Source organism: Barbus barbus (assembly GCF_936440315.1).
Source record: "Barbus barbus genome assembly, chromosome: 18".
NCBI lineage: Eukaryota > Metazoa > Chordata > Actinopteri > Cypriniformes > Cyprinidae > Barbus > Barbus barbus.
In genome coordinates, this window is record NC_136746.1 from 27,820,354 (window position 1) to 27,839,883 (window position 19,530).

The 19,530-nt window shown below is 35.7% G+C and overlaps 1 protein-coding gene across 3 annotated transcripts in view; it reads left to right on the forward strand.

The window, feature by feature from the left end:
- The window catches only part of LOC306884610 (anaphase-promoting complex subunit 1-like), a 59,455-nt gene that overhangs the window by 38,491 nt on the left and 1,434 nt on the right, over positions 1-19,530 (forward strand). For 2 of the 3 annotated variants that reach the window (XM_079440619.1, XM_079440620.1), the window contains exons 33-47: positions 25-103; positions 1,242-1,316; positions 3,146-3,216; positions 3,396-3,486; positions 3,573-3,626; positions 3,707-3,900; positions 6,324-6,410; positions 6,973-7,090; positions 8,440-8,517; positions 8,600-8,667; positions 12,437-12,575; positions 12,872-12,958; positions 15,485-15,580; positions 16,576-16,780; positions 17,706-17,840. In XM_079440619.1, coding sequence (XP_079296745.1) covers positions 25-103; positions 1,242-1,316; positions 3,146-3,216; positions 3,396-3,486; positions 3,573-3,626; positions 3,707-3,900; positions 6,324-6,410; positions 6,973-7,090; positions 8,440-8,517; positions 8,600-8,667; positions 12,437-12,575; positions 12,872-12,958; positions 15,485-15,580; positions 16,576-16,780; positions 17,706-17,840 — 1,577 coding nt within the window. Of the gene's footprint in view, positions 1-24; positions 104-1,241; positions 1,317-3,145; positions 3,217-3,395; positions 3,487-3,572; positions 3,627-3,706; positions 3,901-6,323; positions 6,411-6,972; positions 7,091-8,439; positions 8,518-8,599; positions 8,668-12,436; positions 12,576-12,686; positions 12,721-12,871; positions 12,959-15,484; positions 15,581-16,575; positions 16,781-17,705; positions 17,841-19,530 lie in introns of those variants that run through there. The other variant, XM_079440621.1, reaches the window with a different exon arrangement.

Here is a 19,530-nt window from a genome sequence, read left to right on the forward strand (position 1 = left end):
ACCTGTCTCTCTGGTCCCCTCCAGGTCTATAGCTGATTGGCTGAAAGCCCCGGACACCATGTTCCTGCTGGACTTCATAAAGCCTGAGTTTTTGCTGCTGAGGGTGAGAGAGCGTTACAGGGCCAACAGTCATTAGAAGTTCATTTGGGCCTCTGGGCTCGCAGGGACTTACACATTAACACCTCACATTGGGTTCAGTCACACTTTTTTTACCAGGTGTTCTCATGTTTTACGATGGCTTTTCAGGCAACATATGAGTTCATTTTAGCCTGTTGTGCTGGTTAACAAACAGGAAGGTCACTTCCTTCTCAGATTCTTCTCTGGCCTTCTCTGACTATGAAACCTTTCCAAAACCTAGAGTGCTGCATTCATAGACTACGTTTTAAGAATGTTCCAAAAGGTAGCATTCGATGCTGCCTTTTAAAGATATATTAGTTTGACCAAATTCAACAGGAGTACTGCATATTATCCCTTTTATTTTGCAATGTGGAAAGAAGCTATTTTCTTTGAATTTGAGACTTAAATACTCAAATACAAATATTCGTTTAACTTAACATCCAGAATAGCAGGCTTTAAACATGATTGCGTTTAAATAAGATGAACTAATGCTAAAACAAAGCACCGCATGTGACAAAAACTTTGGGTATTTTTTATTAGCGTTATAAAACATTAACCGTTAAAACAAAAGTACAAATAGCAGCACCTCAGTTTTTAAAAGTAGCCTTTTTAGCCTTTTTAGCCAAATGATTTACTAAACAGTTTAAAGGTCATTGCACACCCAGTCTGAAATTTTTGCACGTTAAAAAATAAATGCAACTTCACATTGTCAATCACGTTTACACACTGCCTCCGAAACTTTCGTCCGTCATAAAAAAATTCACATCAGGTTCGATTTCTGCGTTTTCGCATCCGTAGCATGCATTTTCATAGAATGAGGAATACGAAAAAAAACCCCGGAAAAACACACGCAAAAATTTCGGACTCAGTGTGCAATGACCAACTGTTAACAAACAGTTTAAGTTGATGTGAACTGCTCCTTAGAAGGCAACTGCCAAGTAGGCAAGCCAGCTCACTAGGTTTTGGAACAGAGCCTATGTCACACAGAACTTAACCAATAAACATGAATGCTTACAAAAGAAAGGGGGTGTACAAATATTTCCTATTTTACAATTCAGGGTAAAATGTTTATTCATAGCAAGCTCTTTGTGTGTTTAGTATCTGTGTCTTTGTTCTCTCTACAGACGCTGGCCAGATGTCTTATTATGTGGGACGAGATCTTTCCCAACGCTGACTGGGTGACCAGTAATGTGCCTCAGGTATGTTAGATGTCTAACACACTGCAGGGACTCATCCAATATTGCGTCCTGTTTCCAACTAGTTTCTCAAGAGGAAGCACATTTTTGCCTCAGGTCATGTTTTCGCTTCCTCTTTCCCTGGAAGTTCATAGGTTGGTCAAATATTTAGCAACGCTTGTGTTGCAAAACGCAGAGCTGTTTGGTCAGTTCAGCCGTAGAGGTGGAGGTCATTGAGCAAGAGAGGAGGGAGAGGAAGGTGATTGAGAAGTGTGTCTTTTAATTGTGAAGTCATTTGACCATGATGTTGCAAATCTGCTCAACAAAATCACACAGAAATGGTTAAAAACTGACGGTTTCTGTTAATTTAGTTGCTTTTATTTTCTCATTTTTGCATGCAAACAGAAAAAATCAATCACAATTCAGTATTCTTGATGACATTATTACTGATGGAATGTTTGGAATGTTTGAATGCTGAAAATTCTTTCAGTGTAGTTGGTCAATGAAACATGTCTTAAATTACATTTACAAAAACCATGAATAGATACAATTTTAAATAAAGAGAGATGAATGAATGATGCATTTATATAGCACCTTATTGTGTATTGCTGTACACCCAAAGCGCTTTACAATCATGTGGGGGGTCTCTCCTCAACCACCACCAGTGTGCAGCATCCACTTGGATGATGCGACAGCAGCCATAGCACAACGGCACCAGTGCGCTCACCACACACCAGCTACAGGTGGAGAGGAGAGAGTGATAGAGCCAATCAAGTGGATGGGGATTATTAGGAGGCCATGATAGACAAGGGCCAGTAGAGGGAATTTGGCCAGGACACCGGGGTTACACCCCTACTCTTTACGAGAAGTGCCATGGGATTTTTAATGACCACAGAGAGTCAGGACCTCGGTTTAACGTCTCATCCGAAAGACAGTGCTTTTTGACTGTATAGTGTCCCCGTCACTATACCGGGGCGTTAGGACCCACACAGACCACAGGGTGAGCACCCCCTGCTGGCCTCACTAACACCTCTTCCAACAGCAACCTAGTTTTCACCCGGAGGTCTCCCATCCAGGTACTGACCAGGCTCAACCCTGCTTAGCTTCAGTGGGCAACCGGTCTTGGGCTGCAGGTTGATATGGCTGTATTTTTTGATACAAAAAATCTTCAATTTTACTGACTTCTAGCCAAAGATTATAGATTTACCAAGACAGTGCACTCTTATAACTATAATTGGAAGTAAGTGCTGTGTGCAATATGGCTATTTAATTGTGAGTTTCTCAAGACGTTTTTGAGATTTCAGTATTTCCCCATTCAATTTTACTTTCTTAAATTCCCCATGCCCAAAATAGGAAGTCGTGGCCTAATGGTTAGAGAGTCGGACTCGTAATCCAAAGGTTGCGGGTTCGAGTCTCAGGCCGGCAGGGATTGTAGGTGGGGGGAGTGAATGTCCAGCGCTCTCTCCACCCTCAATACCACGACTGAGGTGCCCTTGAGCAAGGCACCGAACCCCCAACTGCTCCCTGGACGCCGCAGCATAAATGGCTGCCCACTGCTCCGGGTGTGTGTTCACGTTGGGTGTGTGTTCACTGCTGTGTGTGTGCACGTTGGATGGGTTAAATGCAGAGCAGTATGTCACAAAAAAAGAAAGAAAAAAGAAGCTTCCTAAAGTGTTGCAAATATGGCCTCCAAGTGAACAGACTTTCCTTGAAAGGGACTTTGTTTCTAGCATTGAGCTTACACTTAATTTGGCTCATTGCTAGTGAACAGAGATGATGTGACATGTCATGTAGACACAGTGACAGACTCCCTTAATATGATTAACACTAAAAATAAGCTTTTGCGTTTTCAGATCATCCAAGAAAACATCGGAAACCAGGAGCAGACGTCCATCTCTGAGGATCTCAACATGGAGACCTTAGTGTGAGTAGCAGCAGATTCTCTATGATGTTTTGATCTTGTGATTTATAGGAGATCCTCATACCCACAGACTGTTTCTCACCCATATGGAGGTGTTTTCTATTATGACTTTCCAATGAGTTTTTGTTCCTTTGATGACTGGATGAGTGAAATAAGGCAGACATTTGTCACTGTTTCCACAGTCAAGCTCATGACTATATAATTGCTGGAGGCTGCCTGGCCGTGGGATTCCGGTTTGCTGGGTCTGCAAATTCAGATGCTTTTGACTGCTTAGTAAGTGGACGTTTACTTCCCACTTACAGATTTGAGATCTTTCTGAAAGTTCTCTGAATATTCTTAATATTTTCTTTCTCCATCAGTACAAATTTGCCAGAAATTTCATGCAGTGTCTCACGACCTCCACGGCTACAGTGGTAAGCATTTGTTTGCTTCGAAGGAGAACATCGTCATGTAACCACAAATATTTATTCACACAACGTCTGGTCTCCTCCAGACAGGCCAGTATAACCTGCAGACGTGTTTAAGCATGGTCCTCCTGGCAGTTTCAATGGTGATGGCTGGTTCAGGGAACTTGAAAGTGTTGCAGCTGTGCCGCTTCCTCCACAAACGCACCTTTGGCGAGATGAATTATGGCTTCCACATGGCCCATCACATGGCTCTGGGCCTGCTCTTTCTGGGTGGAGGGAGGTTAGTTGAGTTTGAGTTTTGTCATTTGGAAATGTATAAAAGAGTCCATCTTTACCCATACTACCCAGCACCTCAGTTCACTTTATTGACATTATTATGCATTTGATTAGTAGTGTTTGCTAAGCATCAGTATTACTATTGCCATTTCTTAGTGTATTAAACAGCCCTAGGTCCCTAAGTATAAAGTGCTCCAGTGATGATGTGTTTTTGTAGTCCATCTGGAAGTTAGCATCACCTTGCATCCCTCAACAAAAAGCCAATAGGCGTTTGGCTTTTGGATTATTGCATAAAATAAGCTCAGTGGCCAGCAAAAGTTTAGGATTCTTACATGCTTTTACACATAAACACAAAGAGGCTTTTGAAGCCGATTAGTGAGTAAATGAGTTACCAACAACCTCTGTAGTCCATCTACGTTGCCACATGTTTGCCTTTTTCAAGACACATAAAAGCTTTAAAAAATCATGAGTTGGATATTACTGATGTATGCTAAAATGTGAAAATATCTTGAGTGCAAACTGAACTTATTTCAAAAAGCCATTGACTTTGGGACAATTAAACCATAAGTTGAAAAATACTTGCTAAATATTTTAGGTTTTAGGACTTGTAATTCATCTCACACAGACACCAATGATTCCTCAGGACAAAGGTTTTTGGTATGTGGCCACGCAAAGCGTGAGAACATGCCAGCTACACTTCATGCTATTTATAACCACAGATAAAGCATTATTGTGTTTGTGTCCCCTGACTTTAAACTGCGATAATATCCTTTATACTAATACTTCCTCTCTTATGAAATGCCTTCTTTATCTCCTTTGACCCCACATTTCATCCTCTGCTAAATAATGCATTAAAGGAAGTTCATCCACAAAGGAATGCCGTCATCATTCGCTCATTCTCATATCGTTCACGCTTCTGCATGTCCAGAGTTACATTCGGTCACACAATGCATGAGATTCAGCCTTGGTGCATGAAGAAGCATAATTGCAAATTTGACACCAAGTTTAAATTTAGACGAAAGAAAATCATATTGGTCTGGAATAGTGATGCACATATATGAAAAATGAATGAAAAATCTGGACCAAAATTGAATATTCAGGTTGTACTTGGGCAAAACTGAAAATGTATTTTATTTAATAGCCAATTCATTGGTCAAATAAAAACATTTAAATTGTACTTTTTTGCAACTTTTTAATAACAGAATTATGTTTCTGCTCCACTTTGTTGTTGAAAGTTGGTGGATATAATATATTTTTCAAACATACATTAAATAATCAAGACAACAGGTTAAGTAAAAATATAATGAATATGTAATAATAGTGCATGTATTTGCCAAAATGCTCCCCTCCTGAGTTTTACTGACACTGTTTTACTGACGTCTTTGCACGGTTGCAACACTGATTGAGTGATTACATGAGACATGATACATTTCAGTAAGTCGTTCTGTTTCTTTCAACATACTTTCTGATGTTTATTCATGCTTATTTTGTGCCATAACTAGTAGTAAATTGTAAGAGATGATCACTTGAACTGAGGTGCTACAGCAATCTGTGATTTAGTTCATGCCTTAACCGTAAACAGGATCGACTAAAGTATTGATCTTGAGGTTTAAGTTTCCATATCAATTTTGATATTGTTAAATCAGCGCTAGCATCCATATGGCTGACAAGTTTACCTCTTGTAGTTTTTTCAACATTGTTAGCATGAAATGAAGTGACACAGAGAAACACTAATGAAATATCGCTGTTTCGGTCAATGATTTTGGCCCTCCAAAACAATTTCAGCCAAAACCAAAAATGACTGTTTCGGCTGAATTTTTGGTTGCTGAAATTTTGATGCATCACTAATTTTTGAACATGAAAATTAATGTGCTTTTTTTTAAACTCATGCATAATTTACCTTATACAAAAACGGCAGACACCACCCTGCCTGTATTGCTGCTCTAGATATGAGAAGAATTGCATATAAAAACTGTACATGCATGTGTGAAGCAGCGAGCTGCAGGTGTTGTGGTGGGCCGGTACACAAGCTCTTGAGTGTTTTTAAAGAGAAATAAGGTGACCTCTAACCAGGTCAATGAAAGGCACAGTAAGAGCCTCTCGTTCTGTCAGAACCTGTTCGAGTGCACTCTTCAACTCGCCCATTATTTTTAAGTGAGGCCTTTTGAAAGAGCACAAATAGTACCGGTGAACAATAGATGACCAATTTCCCCCTCGCTACACAATTGCGTATGCCACATGCGCTCTGAAATATTGCCTCCAGGGGCAACTGAATTTGCAGCATGTGCATCCTTTGTTTATTTTGCACTAATTTTCAAACATCAATTCACATGCATTGTTCATTTAGGTTTTGCTCACTCAAATGGTGAAATGAAAAAAAAAAGTCAAAAACCTAATTTTTATGACACACTTTTGCTTTTCCTACAGGTACACACTCAGCACCTCCAACTCGGCCATTGCTGCTCTCCTTTGTGCACTTTATCCTCATTTTCCTGCTCACAGCACAGACAACAGGTAGACAGCAGCTGTTAACACACACACACACACACACACGCATCACAGTGAGCAAATATAGCTGTATTGTCTTCACTTCTGAGGAAAACCACTTTCATTTTTACTGTAAATGAGACTTGTTACCCAGAATCGTGAATGTGTGTGTATTAAATGCTCGTATCTACGTGGTGTCAAAGTGTCCTGTTATACACTAGGCCCAAAACGTATTCGCACACTTGAGTCACACTAAAGAAAGAGCACAAACACAGTTTTCAAATGAAACATTTCACAAAACTATTTTCAATTTGAAATGACAAAACAGTGCATCTAGACACTTTGAAGAGTTTAAAGCGTAAATATGCAATACTTTCTGTGGAGACTGTATTTCGTCTACTAAACAAACTACTACTAAAAAAGAATAGAGATGAGAGTAAACACTTGACAGTTATTGAAACACATATTTCAGAGTTTCTAACTACAACTGATTGTCTGTCATGCTGGTGTATGGGATTGAGTTTAAGTTTGGAAGTATAAATCATAATTTTTTGGTTTCTTCTAAACATGTTCTTGTTCCTCTTTGCAGGTATCACCTCCAGGCCTTGCGCCACCTGGCTGTGCTCGCAGCAGAACCGCGTCTGCTGGTGCCTGTAGATGTGGACACTCTCAAACCCTGCTATGCTCTGCTAGATGTCACCTACAAGGTATGTGCTGCACGTGTCTCACACCTTGATGTGGTCTTTCAAAACATACACTTACTCACATTCAATGAAACCCGGTGTTATCTTAGTATTAATTATGTACTATTATGGAGTTTATTATATTTTTGATTTAACTTTTATTTTTATATTTTAATTTCTCATGTTAACTTATTTAGTTTTATGTGCTTTTGTCATTTTTTTTTTTAAACATTTAGCTTTATTTTAGTTTAAATAATTTTTATACTTCAACTTATTTTATTTCATTTAGTTGCCAAGGAGAGATTTCTGTTTGTAATCTTATTTAGGTGTAAGTTTTTAGTATAATGTTTACATTTTATTTTTATTTCAATCATTTCAATTTTATTTTAATTAAATATTGTTTTAATAGGTTTAGTTTTAATTTAGGTAACAATAACATAATAACTTTTTCAATTTTCATTTTTTTTTAGTAATTTTAACTTTTTGTCATTTTATTAGTGTTTTTAATGATTTTTTTAGATATTAATTTTTTATTTCATGTTGCCTTGACACTTAACTGAAACAAGTTTAAATTTTTCACCTAATATGTATTTTTCATTTTATTTTGTTTAGTTCAATTAAAAAACGTTTTAGTTTTAGCTAACAACAGTAACCCTGCTCTGAAATGACTTTCCCTCTCAGATGAACTCACCTAGATGGGGTTTGTGATAGAAAATAATGTTAACCAATAGCCAATCATTTGTTTTAGACTATAGTTGTAGGTAATTTAGCTTTTCTTTGTTGTGAAAATACACTGATATAATGGTGGTTAAAAGATAAAGGTTGTGTCAATATCAGCAAATAAGAATATATTTTAAAAAGAGGAGTCACAATAGGGATAAGTAATGATTCTCTGAAGGATGGACTTGACTTTTGACCTCCATGTCCAGATCAAAAGCTTCCTCAAAAGTGCACTGCAAAATGATTTCACATCAAACTTTTCATGATGCCTTTTAAATTGACACAAATTATTTTCTTCTTTATTTCACTCGCTGAAATGGCTTTGAAGACTGTAATTAGCACATAGCTCCACATCCCAACATCTATCCGTCCCGTTGCGTGTGAGGCCATTAGGCCACATCAAAGAGATTCTGAGGTGATAAACACAGCGAAGGACAGTTGAAGGTTGACCGTGACTTTCCCCTGCTGCTTTGAGGACTCATCTTTTCATTTAAATGACGCCAGCCAAAGGAAGGGAACCAGCTGTTCACCGCAATTACAAAGACGTCTTTGTTCACGCAGGCATAGAGGCACGCATAGTGAACGTATACATTGTGATGCAAGGCGTTAGGTTTCTAATCTGTTTGTGCATGCATGTGGTATGCGTTTAATAGGAGACGCAGTGGTACGAAGAGACGACTGTGGAGTTGATGGCTCCCACCATGCTGCCTGAACTTAACCTTCTGAAATGGGTAATAAATTAAACCACTTCCAAGCACAGCTCATACAAACTCCCTAAATCTGACGTTATAGTTTTTTTTTCTCTGCATCCAGATTAAGGTGAAAGGTCCAAGATATTGGGAGCTAAACATTGACATCAGTAAAGGAACCCAACATCTGCAGTAAGTCTGCATGTATATTAAGCGAGGTGGAATTGAACTAAACGACTATCTAGTATTTTAAGGCTTCATAGCCATGCTTCAGATGTGAATGCTTTTTCAATAGGTGCTCAAAAATGGTATGCCTTAATGTTATGTAACTTCTGTTTGCAATCGAAAGCTGCGTTCACACTACCAGCGACTTTGTCGCTGCATGTCGCCAGGGGCTGGTGATGAGGTTGCTAGTGGGCGTTCTCGCTACTGGTTGCCTTGACAGCAAATTAGTCTAATTAATTTTTGCCACTACATATAAACATTTTGGAGGCAAAATACTAAATATAGTATAAATATGAATTAAGTCCGTACATACAAACAAAAATGAATGAGAAACAGAGCCTACTTGTTTCCATTGAGTATGTTTATCTACGGCTGAGAGGAGAACGATCACGTGAGCTCAACTGTCTTCTTTCCTATTGGCTGTCGCTCCCGAAAGTCGCTCTTTATTTGCATAAAGTTGAAGGATTCTGAACTTTGTCGCGTCACTGGACACGCCCCATCCGGTAGACAACGGTCGCTGTCGCTCGTGTCGCCGGAAATCGCCAGCTCTCCATTGAAATGAATGGGATCGTGTCGCTTTGTCGCTGAGTGTTGCTGGTAGTGTGAACGCAGTTTAAGAGAGCACCACACATGTTCATCAAGATAATCCCAGAAACCACTGCGAAAAGCCACTTTTTAACCACTTTTTTTAAACCACTTTTTATTTTGTTCAGTACTGAAGTATCAATACACACAGAATTTTTGCATACTATATACTAGGGGTGTTCCCGACTAAGGATTTTCATAGTTTTCTTGCCGATATTCGACTAATAGCCGAATCGTATGTTTGGGGGCGGGGGGGTGGAATACATTACCAAGAGTCAAGTCAAACATTCAACAGTCATAATTGCTGGCGTTAACACACAGGGAAAATGTGTTACAGACGCTTCACAGATACAAAATAATGTTTTGATTAAAAGATAGCATTAAACGTCAGCGAAACCCTAAGAATTCACAGCATTTTTTACAATAGTGCTCTCATTATAACGTTATGTATATGACATTAGTTATTAATGTTCTGCATTTCTGTTTTGAGCTGCGCGTGCTGAAGATGACCCGTAGAATGAAGCAGGTTTTTAATCAACAGGATTTAACTCATTTATTTATTTATTCAACATAACTTTAATATTATGACTTATAGGCTATCGGCACAAAATGCCCCAAATACATGAACATAAAAGGAAGTAAAATAGTCATTTAAAAAAAATCACAACAGTAAAAACAAGGAATTAAAAAATAATAGTATTCATGCATGTAAAAATATTTATTTAAAGCTTCCTTTTCAGATTCTTATTTGCAGCATTATCTTAATAGGCTGTATATTAACTTATTGGGAGACAACTGGTAGTTCTATGTGAAATCAGACATTTGAGCACCCCCATATAGCCAAAATGGCATGATCATAACTACGAATATTTGACTGTGAGATTGGGATTCGAATCGGGCTCCTCTTATCGAAGCATCACATTGTCGACTATTCGGGGTCACCCCTACTATATACACACATAACTTCACAAATTTGGGGTAGAAATGTTAATTAGAATTTAAAACTTTTAATTAGCAAGGATATAGAATTACACAAAACTTACCTTTATTTATTAAAAGGAGAAGAATTGCCTTTGGGATTTTTTTTTAATTATTAAGTCAGTCTTCCTTGACTGTAAAATATATTGTATTACAGTGTCCTGCTTTAAATAATACTAGGAAACTTTTTTTTTATATTATTATTATTATTACTGAGAAAGGACATTTAATAAATTAATTAATTAATCTCCTGGGAAACTATTAGACGGGGTTCCCACAGGTCCTTGAAATCCTTGAAAGTTTGTAAATCTGAAAAAAAAAAATTCAAGGTCCTGGAAAGTTTTTGAAAATAAACATGCATAGATACAGGTCCTTGAAAGTGCTTGAATTTATTTTGTGCAAGAAGTTTTCTGGAGAAATGTCATATTATTCCCTCCGGTCTGTTAATGTGTTATTTTGCCAACACTTTGTGGCCTAAGCATACTAGCTAGCTTGCGTTACCCGCGTGAGGTACTTTGTGTTGTACGTTGCATGACGTTCATACGCGCACAAAACTACTACAATGGTACCTCAAAGTATCACAACAAACATAAATAAACATAAAAAACATTTGTGATAATCTGTTGCCCAAATATTTTATTTACCCCCGGTTTCACAGACAAGGCTTATGCCTAATCCTAGACTAAAATGTAAGTCTGAGCTGAAACTTGCACTGACTGATCTAAAAATATATCAGTGCCTTTGTTTTGTCTCAAGATGCACACCAGTAATGTTTTTTTCTAAGTACGTTCATAAAAGTTACTTAAATCATGTCCTAATTGAACTATGGCCTGATCCTGGCTTGGTCTGTGAAACCAGGCCTTAATGTAATGCTGAATTGCTTTGTTTGTTAAGATAATGTAAACCCATGGGACAAGAAAAACTTAAAAGCATATTCATATAGCTTAAAACTTATGGCTACACTAAGCGCTTTTCAGTACAATCCATGCAAAAGTTAATATCAGATCATTTTAGAATACAGTAGAGGATGTACCGAATATTCTTCAGTTTTATGCAAAACGGAAATATGACACATAGAATATCATATCTCTGTCATAAGGACAGAAAAAATGCAAAAAAAAGAAAAAGCTTTTTTGCATAGTTGTGTTTGACACATGAAAACTGTAACAATGTATCTTACAAGGTAACACGATATAACCTTGCTTTCACTTGAAATGTGTCCCTACATTAAGTCCTTTAATTTGAAGTTAACCAAGGTGTGGGAACCCTGATTATAATTTTTATCAAATATCAGTTTGAAAGATTGTATGTACTGTTATTTTTTTATTTATTTATTTGACTATTTCTTTTATTTTATGTGTAAATAATTATATTGTTTAATTATTATATACAATTCCTTGAAATCTTATCAAGACTATTTAATATTTTATTACTCTTGAGTTTTCCATGAATATAGCCTTTGATGCTGATATTGTACAATGATAAATAAACATGTAGTGATAAATAATTCAGCAAGGATGCATTAAATTGACAAAGTGATAGTGAAGAATTTATAATGTCACAAACTTTTTCTATTTTAAAAACAAATGCTGTTCATTTAAGCTTTTTATTCATCAAAGAATACTGGAAAAAATGCAAAAACTGTTAAGCATGGTTAATATTAAAAATAATAAGCAGCACGGCACCATTTTCAGAAATCAGAAATGTATCTTAAGCAGCAAATCAGCATATTAGAATGATTTCTGAATGATGCTGAAAATGCAGATTTTCATCCCAGAAATGAATTTTATTTTACAGCGTATTCAAATAGAAACCAGTTACTTTAAATTGTAAAAATATTTAGTAATTTTAGTTTTTACTGTATTTATGATCAAAAAATGCACCCATAGTGAGCAAAATATGAACCAAACCCAAACGTTTGAACAATAGTGTAGTTTTAAGTGCTTAATTTAGTTAGTAGTGTCATTAGTTTTAGTTTTATGCTTAATGACATGCTGACCTTTTAAAATAATCAATATGAATGCTATTAATGAAGCACACGGAGTTGCTGCCCATAAAGTGTTCAGAATCACTCACTGAATAGGTTGCATTTTTTGTTTGTATGCTCACTAGGTTTTGGAACGGAGCTCAAGTTAATTGTGATCGATCATTTTAAGTACATTCTGCTTTCTAGATCCATCCTATCCAAAGACGGCGTTCTGTATGTGAAGTTGCGTGCCGGACAGCTGCCCTACAAGGACGACCCTCAAGGCTGGAAGAGTCTCCTGGCCTCCAACCTCAACAACAGAAGTGCTGAAGTGCGCACTTTTAAGGTCGGTCTGTGTGCACAATAAATATCACCAACAGTCTACTGTCCACAAACTGGTTTGGCCGACATCTGTCAATATTTACTGTGTCATATGTCTGTTTGTATATAATTCCAGCATTAATCCACTCATGCAAATACAGAGGATAAAGGTGTAAAGATATTTCCGGATGTTTGCTGAGGTCTTGTGTTCCTAATTGGATTAAGGCAGCATAATGTGTTCTTTCAAACTGCTGCAAAGAATGTTTTTCATGTCAATGAGCTATTTTTCCCTTCCCTCCCACTTGTTCCTCTCCTACGCAGCCCGAGGCCATCTCAACCTTCACCTCAGACACGGCTCTGGTCTCCTTCGCCGAGTACTTCTGCAGGGCCTCGGAAAACATGAAGCATGTGAGAGCATAAACATGTTTTAAGGCCAAGCTCTTGGTTTGGGTAATAGGAAAAAAGCATTCATATCCCTACAGAGGCAAAGTCTTGTCCATGTGCATTCGTAAGGAAAGAGACGTGGACACTAAATAGCTATCAGAGACTAAATTTTGCTCTACTGAGATGACTTGATCTTTTAAAAACTGTTTGGGTGAGGTGAAAGCCCTCAATCTACACACTGTAGGATGCAATTGTATAGTAATTAACATTTTCTTCTTAAACATCTGAGTTTTTATGTTTATGGATCGTTATAGAGAATTATTCTGGGTCATTTTCATCTTAAAGGAATGATCTGGGGTCTGTCAAAAGTTGTTTTATTGCCAAAATTTGTCTTGTGCTCTTGAAAAAGTATTTAGGCCTCCCTCAGTTTGCATAAGTAAAAAGTAAGCACATGTCGCTTTTTGGAGAAAACGTCTTTTTTGGATCCAAAGTAAGTCCTAGTTACATTGCATTCTTTTGTAATTAGAATCTTTAATAGATCTCGCTGTGGTTCTTCATCAAAATAAAAGCTCAGTGGTGTTATTTTTGAAAGCAAAGAAATGAAGACAGCCATGAATATTAGTTAGCTCTGTAAAATTATTGAAATAATTATTAGAAGAGCTAGTAGTAATAGTAAGAGTGTCATTATTAAATACTCTACTATTGATGGTAGTAATACATTTCTATATTGATTTTCAATTTAAGAAAAGTAATTTAATAAGTTTTGCAATTTAATAAAAGAAAAACGTATGAAATAATGATAATTATAATAATATAATTACTATTATTAGTAGTAGTATTAAATACTAGATTCTTTTATTTTACAGTACAGTAGTATTATTACTGTAGTAATATATTTCTTTATTGGTTTAATATTTGCCATTTAATATTTTTTTAATGATGATATTAATCAAATTATTATTATTATTATTATTATTATTAGTAGTAGTAGTATCTTTATTACAGTCTATTCTTTTGTCACAGTACAATAGTATTGTTACTATAATATATTTTGCTTATATTTTTGTTCATTTTTTTATTTTCAGTAATATTTTACAGTGCTATTACTGTAGTAATATATTTATTTATTGGCTTAAGTTTTGCAATTTAATAAAAAACTTATAAAATAATGATAATTATAATAATATAATTATTAATAGTAGTATCATTATTACATACTTGATTCTTTTATTTTACAGTACAATAGTATTATTACTTTAGGAATATATTTCTTTATTGGTTGAATTTTTTTACCATTTAGTAAAAGATACATTCTTAAAATAATAACAATATTCATATAATAATAATTATTATTAGTAGTAGTAGTAGTATCATTATTACACAGTCTGTTCTTTTGTTACTGTACAATACTATTGTTACTATAATAATCTATTTTGATTATTTTTCCTTTTTTGTTCAGTTTTATATTTTCAATAATATTTTACAGAGCAATAGTATTATAACTGTAGTAATATATAATTATAATAATATAATTATTGTTAGTAGTAGTATCATTATTAAAAAATATATATTTTACGGTAAAATGGTATTATTACTGTAGTAATATTTCTTTATTGATTTAATTTTAAATGTACTCTTTCTAATTTTTTGTAAAATAAATACATTTTAATAATAATAATACATGCTGAATTCCACTGTAAATCCTCGTTTTAAAACTGATATTTTAAAAATGCACTTTATTTCTCCTAGGAGGGTCACATCTTTGTTTATTACCCCTGATAATAGTTTGCATCCTTGAGGAATGTGAAAGGATATGTTGAAATATGAAAATACAATTAATATGAGATCAGTAAAGTCACGGCCATGTAAAATTGGTAAACTGGTAATGATACATGCAATGATAGAAAGAAGAAACTGATTTGAAAGAACAATTTGGATAACTTGCATCTTTAATAAAACACTATTTGTACAGAAGGATTAACTCGTAATAAATCGAAAGCATGTTAGAAATGCTTAAACCCGTGAACATTTTTTAAGACATTTAGTATGTTGCCAAATACAACATACAGCAATGCCAGTCATTTTGCGTATAAACAAACGGGAAATGTGTTTATAGTAAATACTCTTATAATGGAAGATCTGCAGGAGAGCGGGCGTACCACAAATAAAAACTCTCAGTTTCAAAAGTATAACCTTAACACATCAAAGCAGGTTTATTGTCATTTCTTTCCTACGTGATAAAAGAGCAAATGATATAAAGCGACGCCTTGAGCCTCCGTTCAAAACGTTTAACCAGAAAATGTGTGTCACTGTAGCTGTAAATACAAAATGAATACAGTAAACATAGAAGTCAGCATGACCCACTTTTGCTGCTATGCTTCCCATTACTATAAACTTTTATTTATATGTCAAACTGATGGATGAATCAACATTATCTTTTGTAGTAATCAACTTCACACCACAGATGCAGTTCTTAGACCTTAAGTTGTAAATAACTCGAAAGAGGGTGTTGCTGTAGTTTTCACACATTTTTCTGTCTTGTTTCTATAGAAGCAGGAGACCGTGGCATTACTGTCAGCAATTCTGTATGAATGTGTGACACAGGAATACCCAGAAATGCTGCCAACACACATCTCTATTGACCAGGTCAGTTACAGTAAAGCACGAATGCATGCAAATACTGGGTCAAATTTCATTTTTAATTGGGTAGAATTTTTCAGTATCTTCAATTTTCATTGTGTCTGTTTCGAAATGTACACTACTGTTCATAAAGATTAAAATATTTTTTAAAAATGTTTTTGAAAGACGACTCTTTTGCTCACCAAGGCTGCATTTATTTGATCAAAAATACAGTTAAAACAGTCATGTGAAATATTAGTACAATTTAAAATAACAGTTTTCTAAAATGTAATTTATCAAAGCTGGATCATTACTCCAGTCTTCAGCGGCACATGATCCTTCAGAAATCATTCTAATATGCTGTTTTACTGCTCAAGAAACATTTCTGGTTATTATCAATGTTGAAAACAGTTGCACTGCTCAACATTTTTGTGTAAACATAATACGTATTTTGTTTAGCAATATAAATTAATTTTAATTTAATTTTGAATACAAAAGAGTTAAATACATTATTATAAAAATATTTTTATTTTATTTTATAATTGCCCGGGTATTTCTTTGTAAGATTCATCATATTTCAGCCCAAAATCAAAACTTAATCATAAAATAAAAAAGTAAAATAATAATATTTATTTTTATAATTTACGCCATATATATATATATATAGCGCCATAACAAAATCAGGCCAGGATTATTTTTTTTTTTTTGATGAACAGAAAGTTCAAATAAACAGCTTTTCTTTAAATAAAAATCTTTGTAGCATATGTATTTATTTACTGTCACTTTTGATAAATTTAAGGCATCCTTTCTGAATAATTTCTTAAAGAAAAGCTTACTAAGCCCAAACTTTTGAACAGTCCTGCATATATTTCCATCATCTTGGATGAATCTTTTCACTGACCTTGTCACAATAATTCTGATGTTGCTGTGATGATTGCATGTATGTGCTATAGTGAAGGAATTGCATTATACAAGTTAAATGCCCCATAAGGCCCTTAACAGTCTTGTACGCTTCTCTGTAGGCCGTGCGCACTCTGGATCGAGGCGATCTCTGTGAGACGTTCAGTCTGTGGCAGATGAAGCTGGTGCTGGAGTTGTGTGAGAGCCGAGTCCTGCAGACGCGGCTCAGAGACACACGGCGTCAGAGCCACGGCCTGCTGCTCAGCTCCGAGTTCTTGCCCGTCATGAAGAGCTCAGCCGACCGAGCCCTTGATCGCTGGCTCTGTGGTGAGGAACATGACGCAGCCATCGGCGTCTAGCATCATTAGCTCATGTGCTTAGTCAGTTTTCTGTTTTAGAGCTTCTGTGCCACCTCATACCGTCAGCGTTTAGGTCTTGCATGTGTTTAGTGTTTTGGTCAACACCTTCAGCAAGTGTGAAAGGCTGTAGTCGTGTCTGCTCTCTGCATGGCTGGTAACTTAAAGGCTAACGGGGGGGAAATCTTCCTGATTGTAGAACCGTTCAGTTTTTATTTAATATTGTTAATTTCAGTGCTCATTACTGTAATGCAAAACATATTCTAATGTCATGTAATTATAATTATCATTGTAGTATTTATTGTACTGGCTTTATTCTAACTTTAATTGAACAATGATATTACTGCATTACAATAATGAAAACTAAAATGTTTGCATTACATTACATTGAGAAGTGAAGGGTGACATTTGCTTAATTGTCATAATGACAAAATGCAAAAATCTTGCAAAAGTCTTAAAAACCATGCTTAATTTTCTTTGTACAAAATATAATTTTTTAATTATAATTATTAATAATAATAGATGTATTTATTCTTAAATTCTTAAATATTTATTTATCAATATAAATGTATTAATAATTTTTTATTTAAATAAAAAGTATGTATTATTATATTTATTATTTTTTCTATTCTATTCTGAAATATAGCCCAGACATTTATGAAACCTGAAACCATCATAATTGATGTTTCATAACTGAAACATCATCATAATGATAAATGTATTTATTTGTATAATTGCACCTGACATTTTTTGTGAGATTCATTCTGTGAGTTTAAAGGTGTAGCCACACTAGACATTAACTTCTATTCACGCGTTTACAGATGCATACATCATTTTTTCATCAAGGTTGAATCCTCAACTATTAAGCAAACACCACTGTTGTTCTTAACTCACAGATAACAGTCACGTGCTGCAAGCGTACATAAGAAGACAGCCGATGAACAACGACACCGATGTCAACATGTTAGCCTGCTTCCTGGTCTACCATTCCATCCCCAGCCTCAAGAACATGGTGGCTTCTGACCTGGAAGGTACGATTACACTCGGAAGGAAGCTAACTGCTGGTTTGTTGAGAGAACCTAGTGGTTCTTGATGAATGTAGAGATCTTATTTTAAAGTAAAATAAGTACACTCATGCCATTCCAATTTGACGTGACTGACTTAGTTCAGTGAAACCCAAAATGAAGTTCTAAAGGCACCACAAAACAATATTCCACTTCCAATTTCAGTCTGTTCCTCACACAAAGCTACCATATGGCTTCAGAAGTCTTGAAATATACTGCAAGAGTCATATGGACTACACTTAAGGCCCTGATATACTTCAAGCGAACTGGTGTGACATAATTAAAATAAAAAAATCAGGCCAAAACAAACTCGTCTGGAGTTTGAAACAGCTTGCCAAAACAAACTTTCCAGAAAATTTCCCTACAGCTAGTAAACCCCTTCAAACTACCATTAGACTGTGGCGATTACATAAGTGTGCCGCCTTTGACATGGAAATCAGTTACAAGGATGAACACACTGGAGAGCTGCTTTATAGTAGAAATTGAAGTTGTAATTCTAATTGAAGAGCGATATAGACATTGTAAAATCTGCTTACTTTTGAAAGTTCATTTGTTGATTTTCAACCAGCTTTGTATTGTTACAATGTCAGTAGTGCAAGTAAATGAACAATGTGTATTATTTTTTGCGTGTCACCTGCAACAAAATATCCCCATTTATTTATCAGCAAAAGATGACAGAAGATGCATTTTTCCAGGGTTTTTGTCAAAACTAAAGACCGTGCTTGAGCAGTTTTGGATTCCCACTCACAGATAGTTTAAACGACACCATTGCATTATGGGTGTTGAAGTTTTCTTACCTTTTTTGTCCAATCCTTTTTCTGTTTTTTCTATTCGTGTAGAACAGATAAAAAAAATTGCGCTTTTACTACATAAACAGCCAACTTTGAAAAAACAATCTTGCCAGAGGTGAATTACCCTTTTAAGCGATCTGTTGTGTAAAGTGCTGTATAAATACGACTTGACTTGACTGGAGTGTCAAATTGCAGAGCTGGTGCAATCATATCCACAGTGCAATGATCAGATGCTTGCTTAACTGCTGTTTTCTCACTGCTGTCATTTTTGTTGCATGTTTATTTTATGTTTGTTGTTTATATATTCATCATGGGTATGTGCATCTCCATAACTGAGGCCGATGCGATATGCACCTTGATGCATAGCCAGCGATACGATGCATTAAAGATACATATGAAGCAGCTACCGATGTGACACAATTCACCCCTATTACGATGCAGTGCAATCCGATCTCGATTCGATTCAACACGATGCGATGCAGGGCAATACGATGAAATGAAAAAAATATGATGCTATGCAATTCAGTATGATACAGATAGCTCACTTTTATTTCTTTGGTTCAGACAGACAGCCATGATAATCTATATTCTGTGTGACTGCCAGGACATGCCTCTGTCTCCGTAGTGTTGTGATGCATCATATTCACATAGCAGCAGTGGTGATGAGAGAACGCGCTTGAGAAACAGTTTAGAGAGGAGAAATCAGTCTACGTATAAAATATTGGTCACTTTTAAAGTGCCCCTATTATGAATTTTTCATCTTTCATGCAGTGTGTAACACAGCTCTAAGTGAATGAAAATATCCTACATAGTTTAAAATCTGAAAGTGCACCGTGTATAAAGTTATTGTCTCTCAAAAGAAAGAG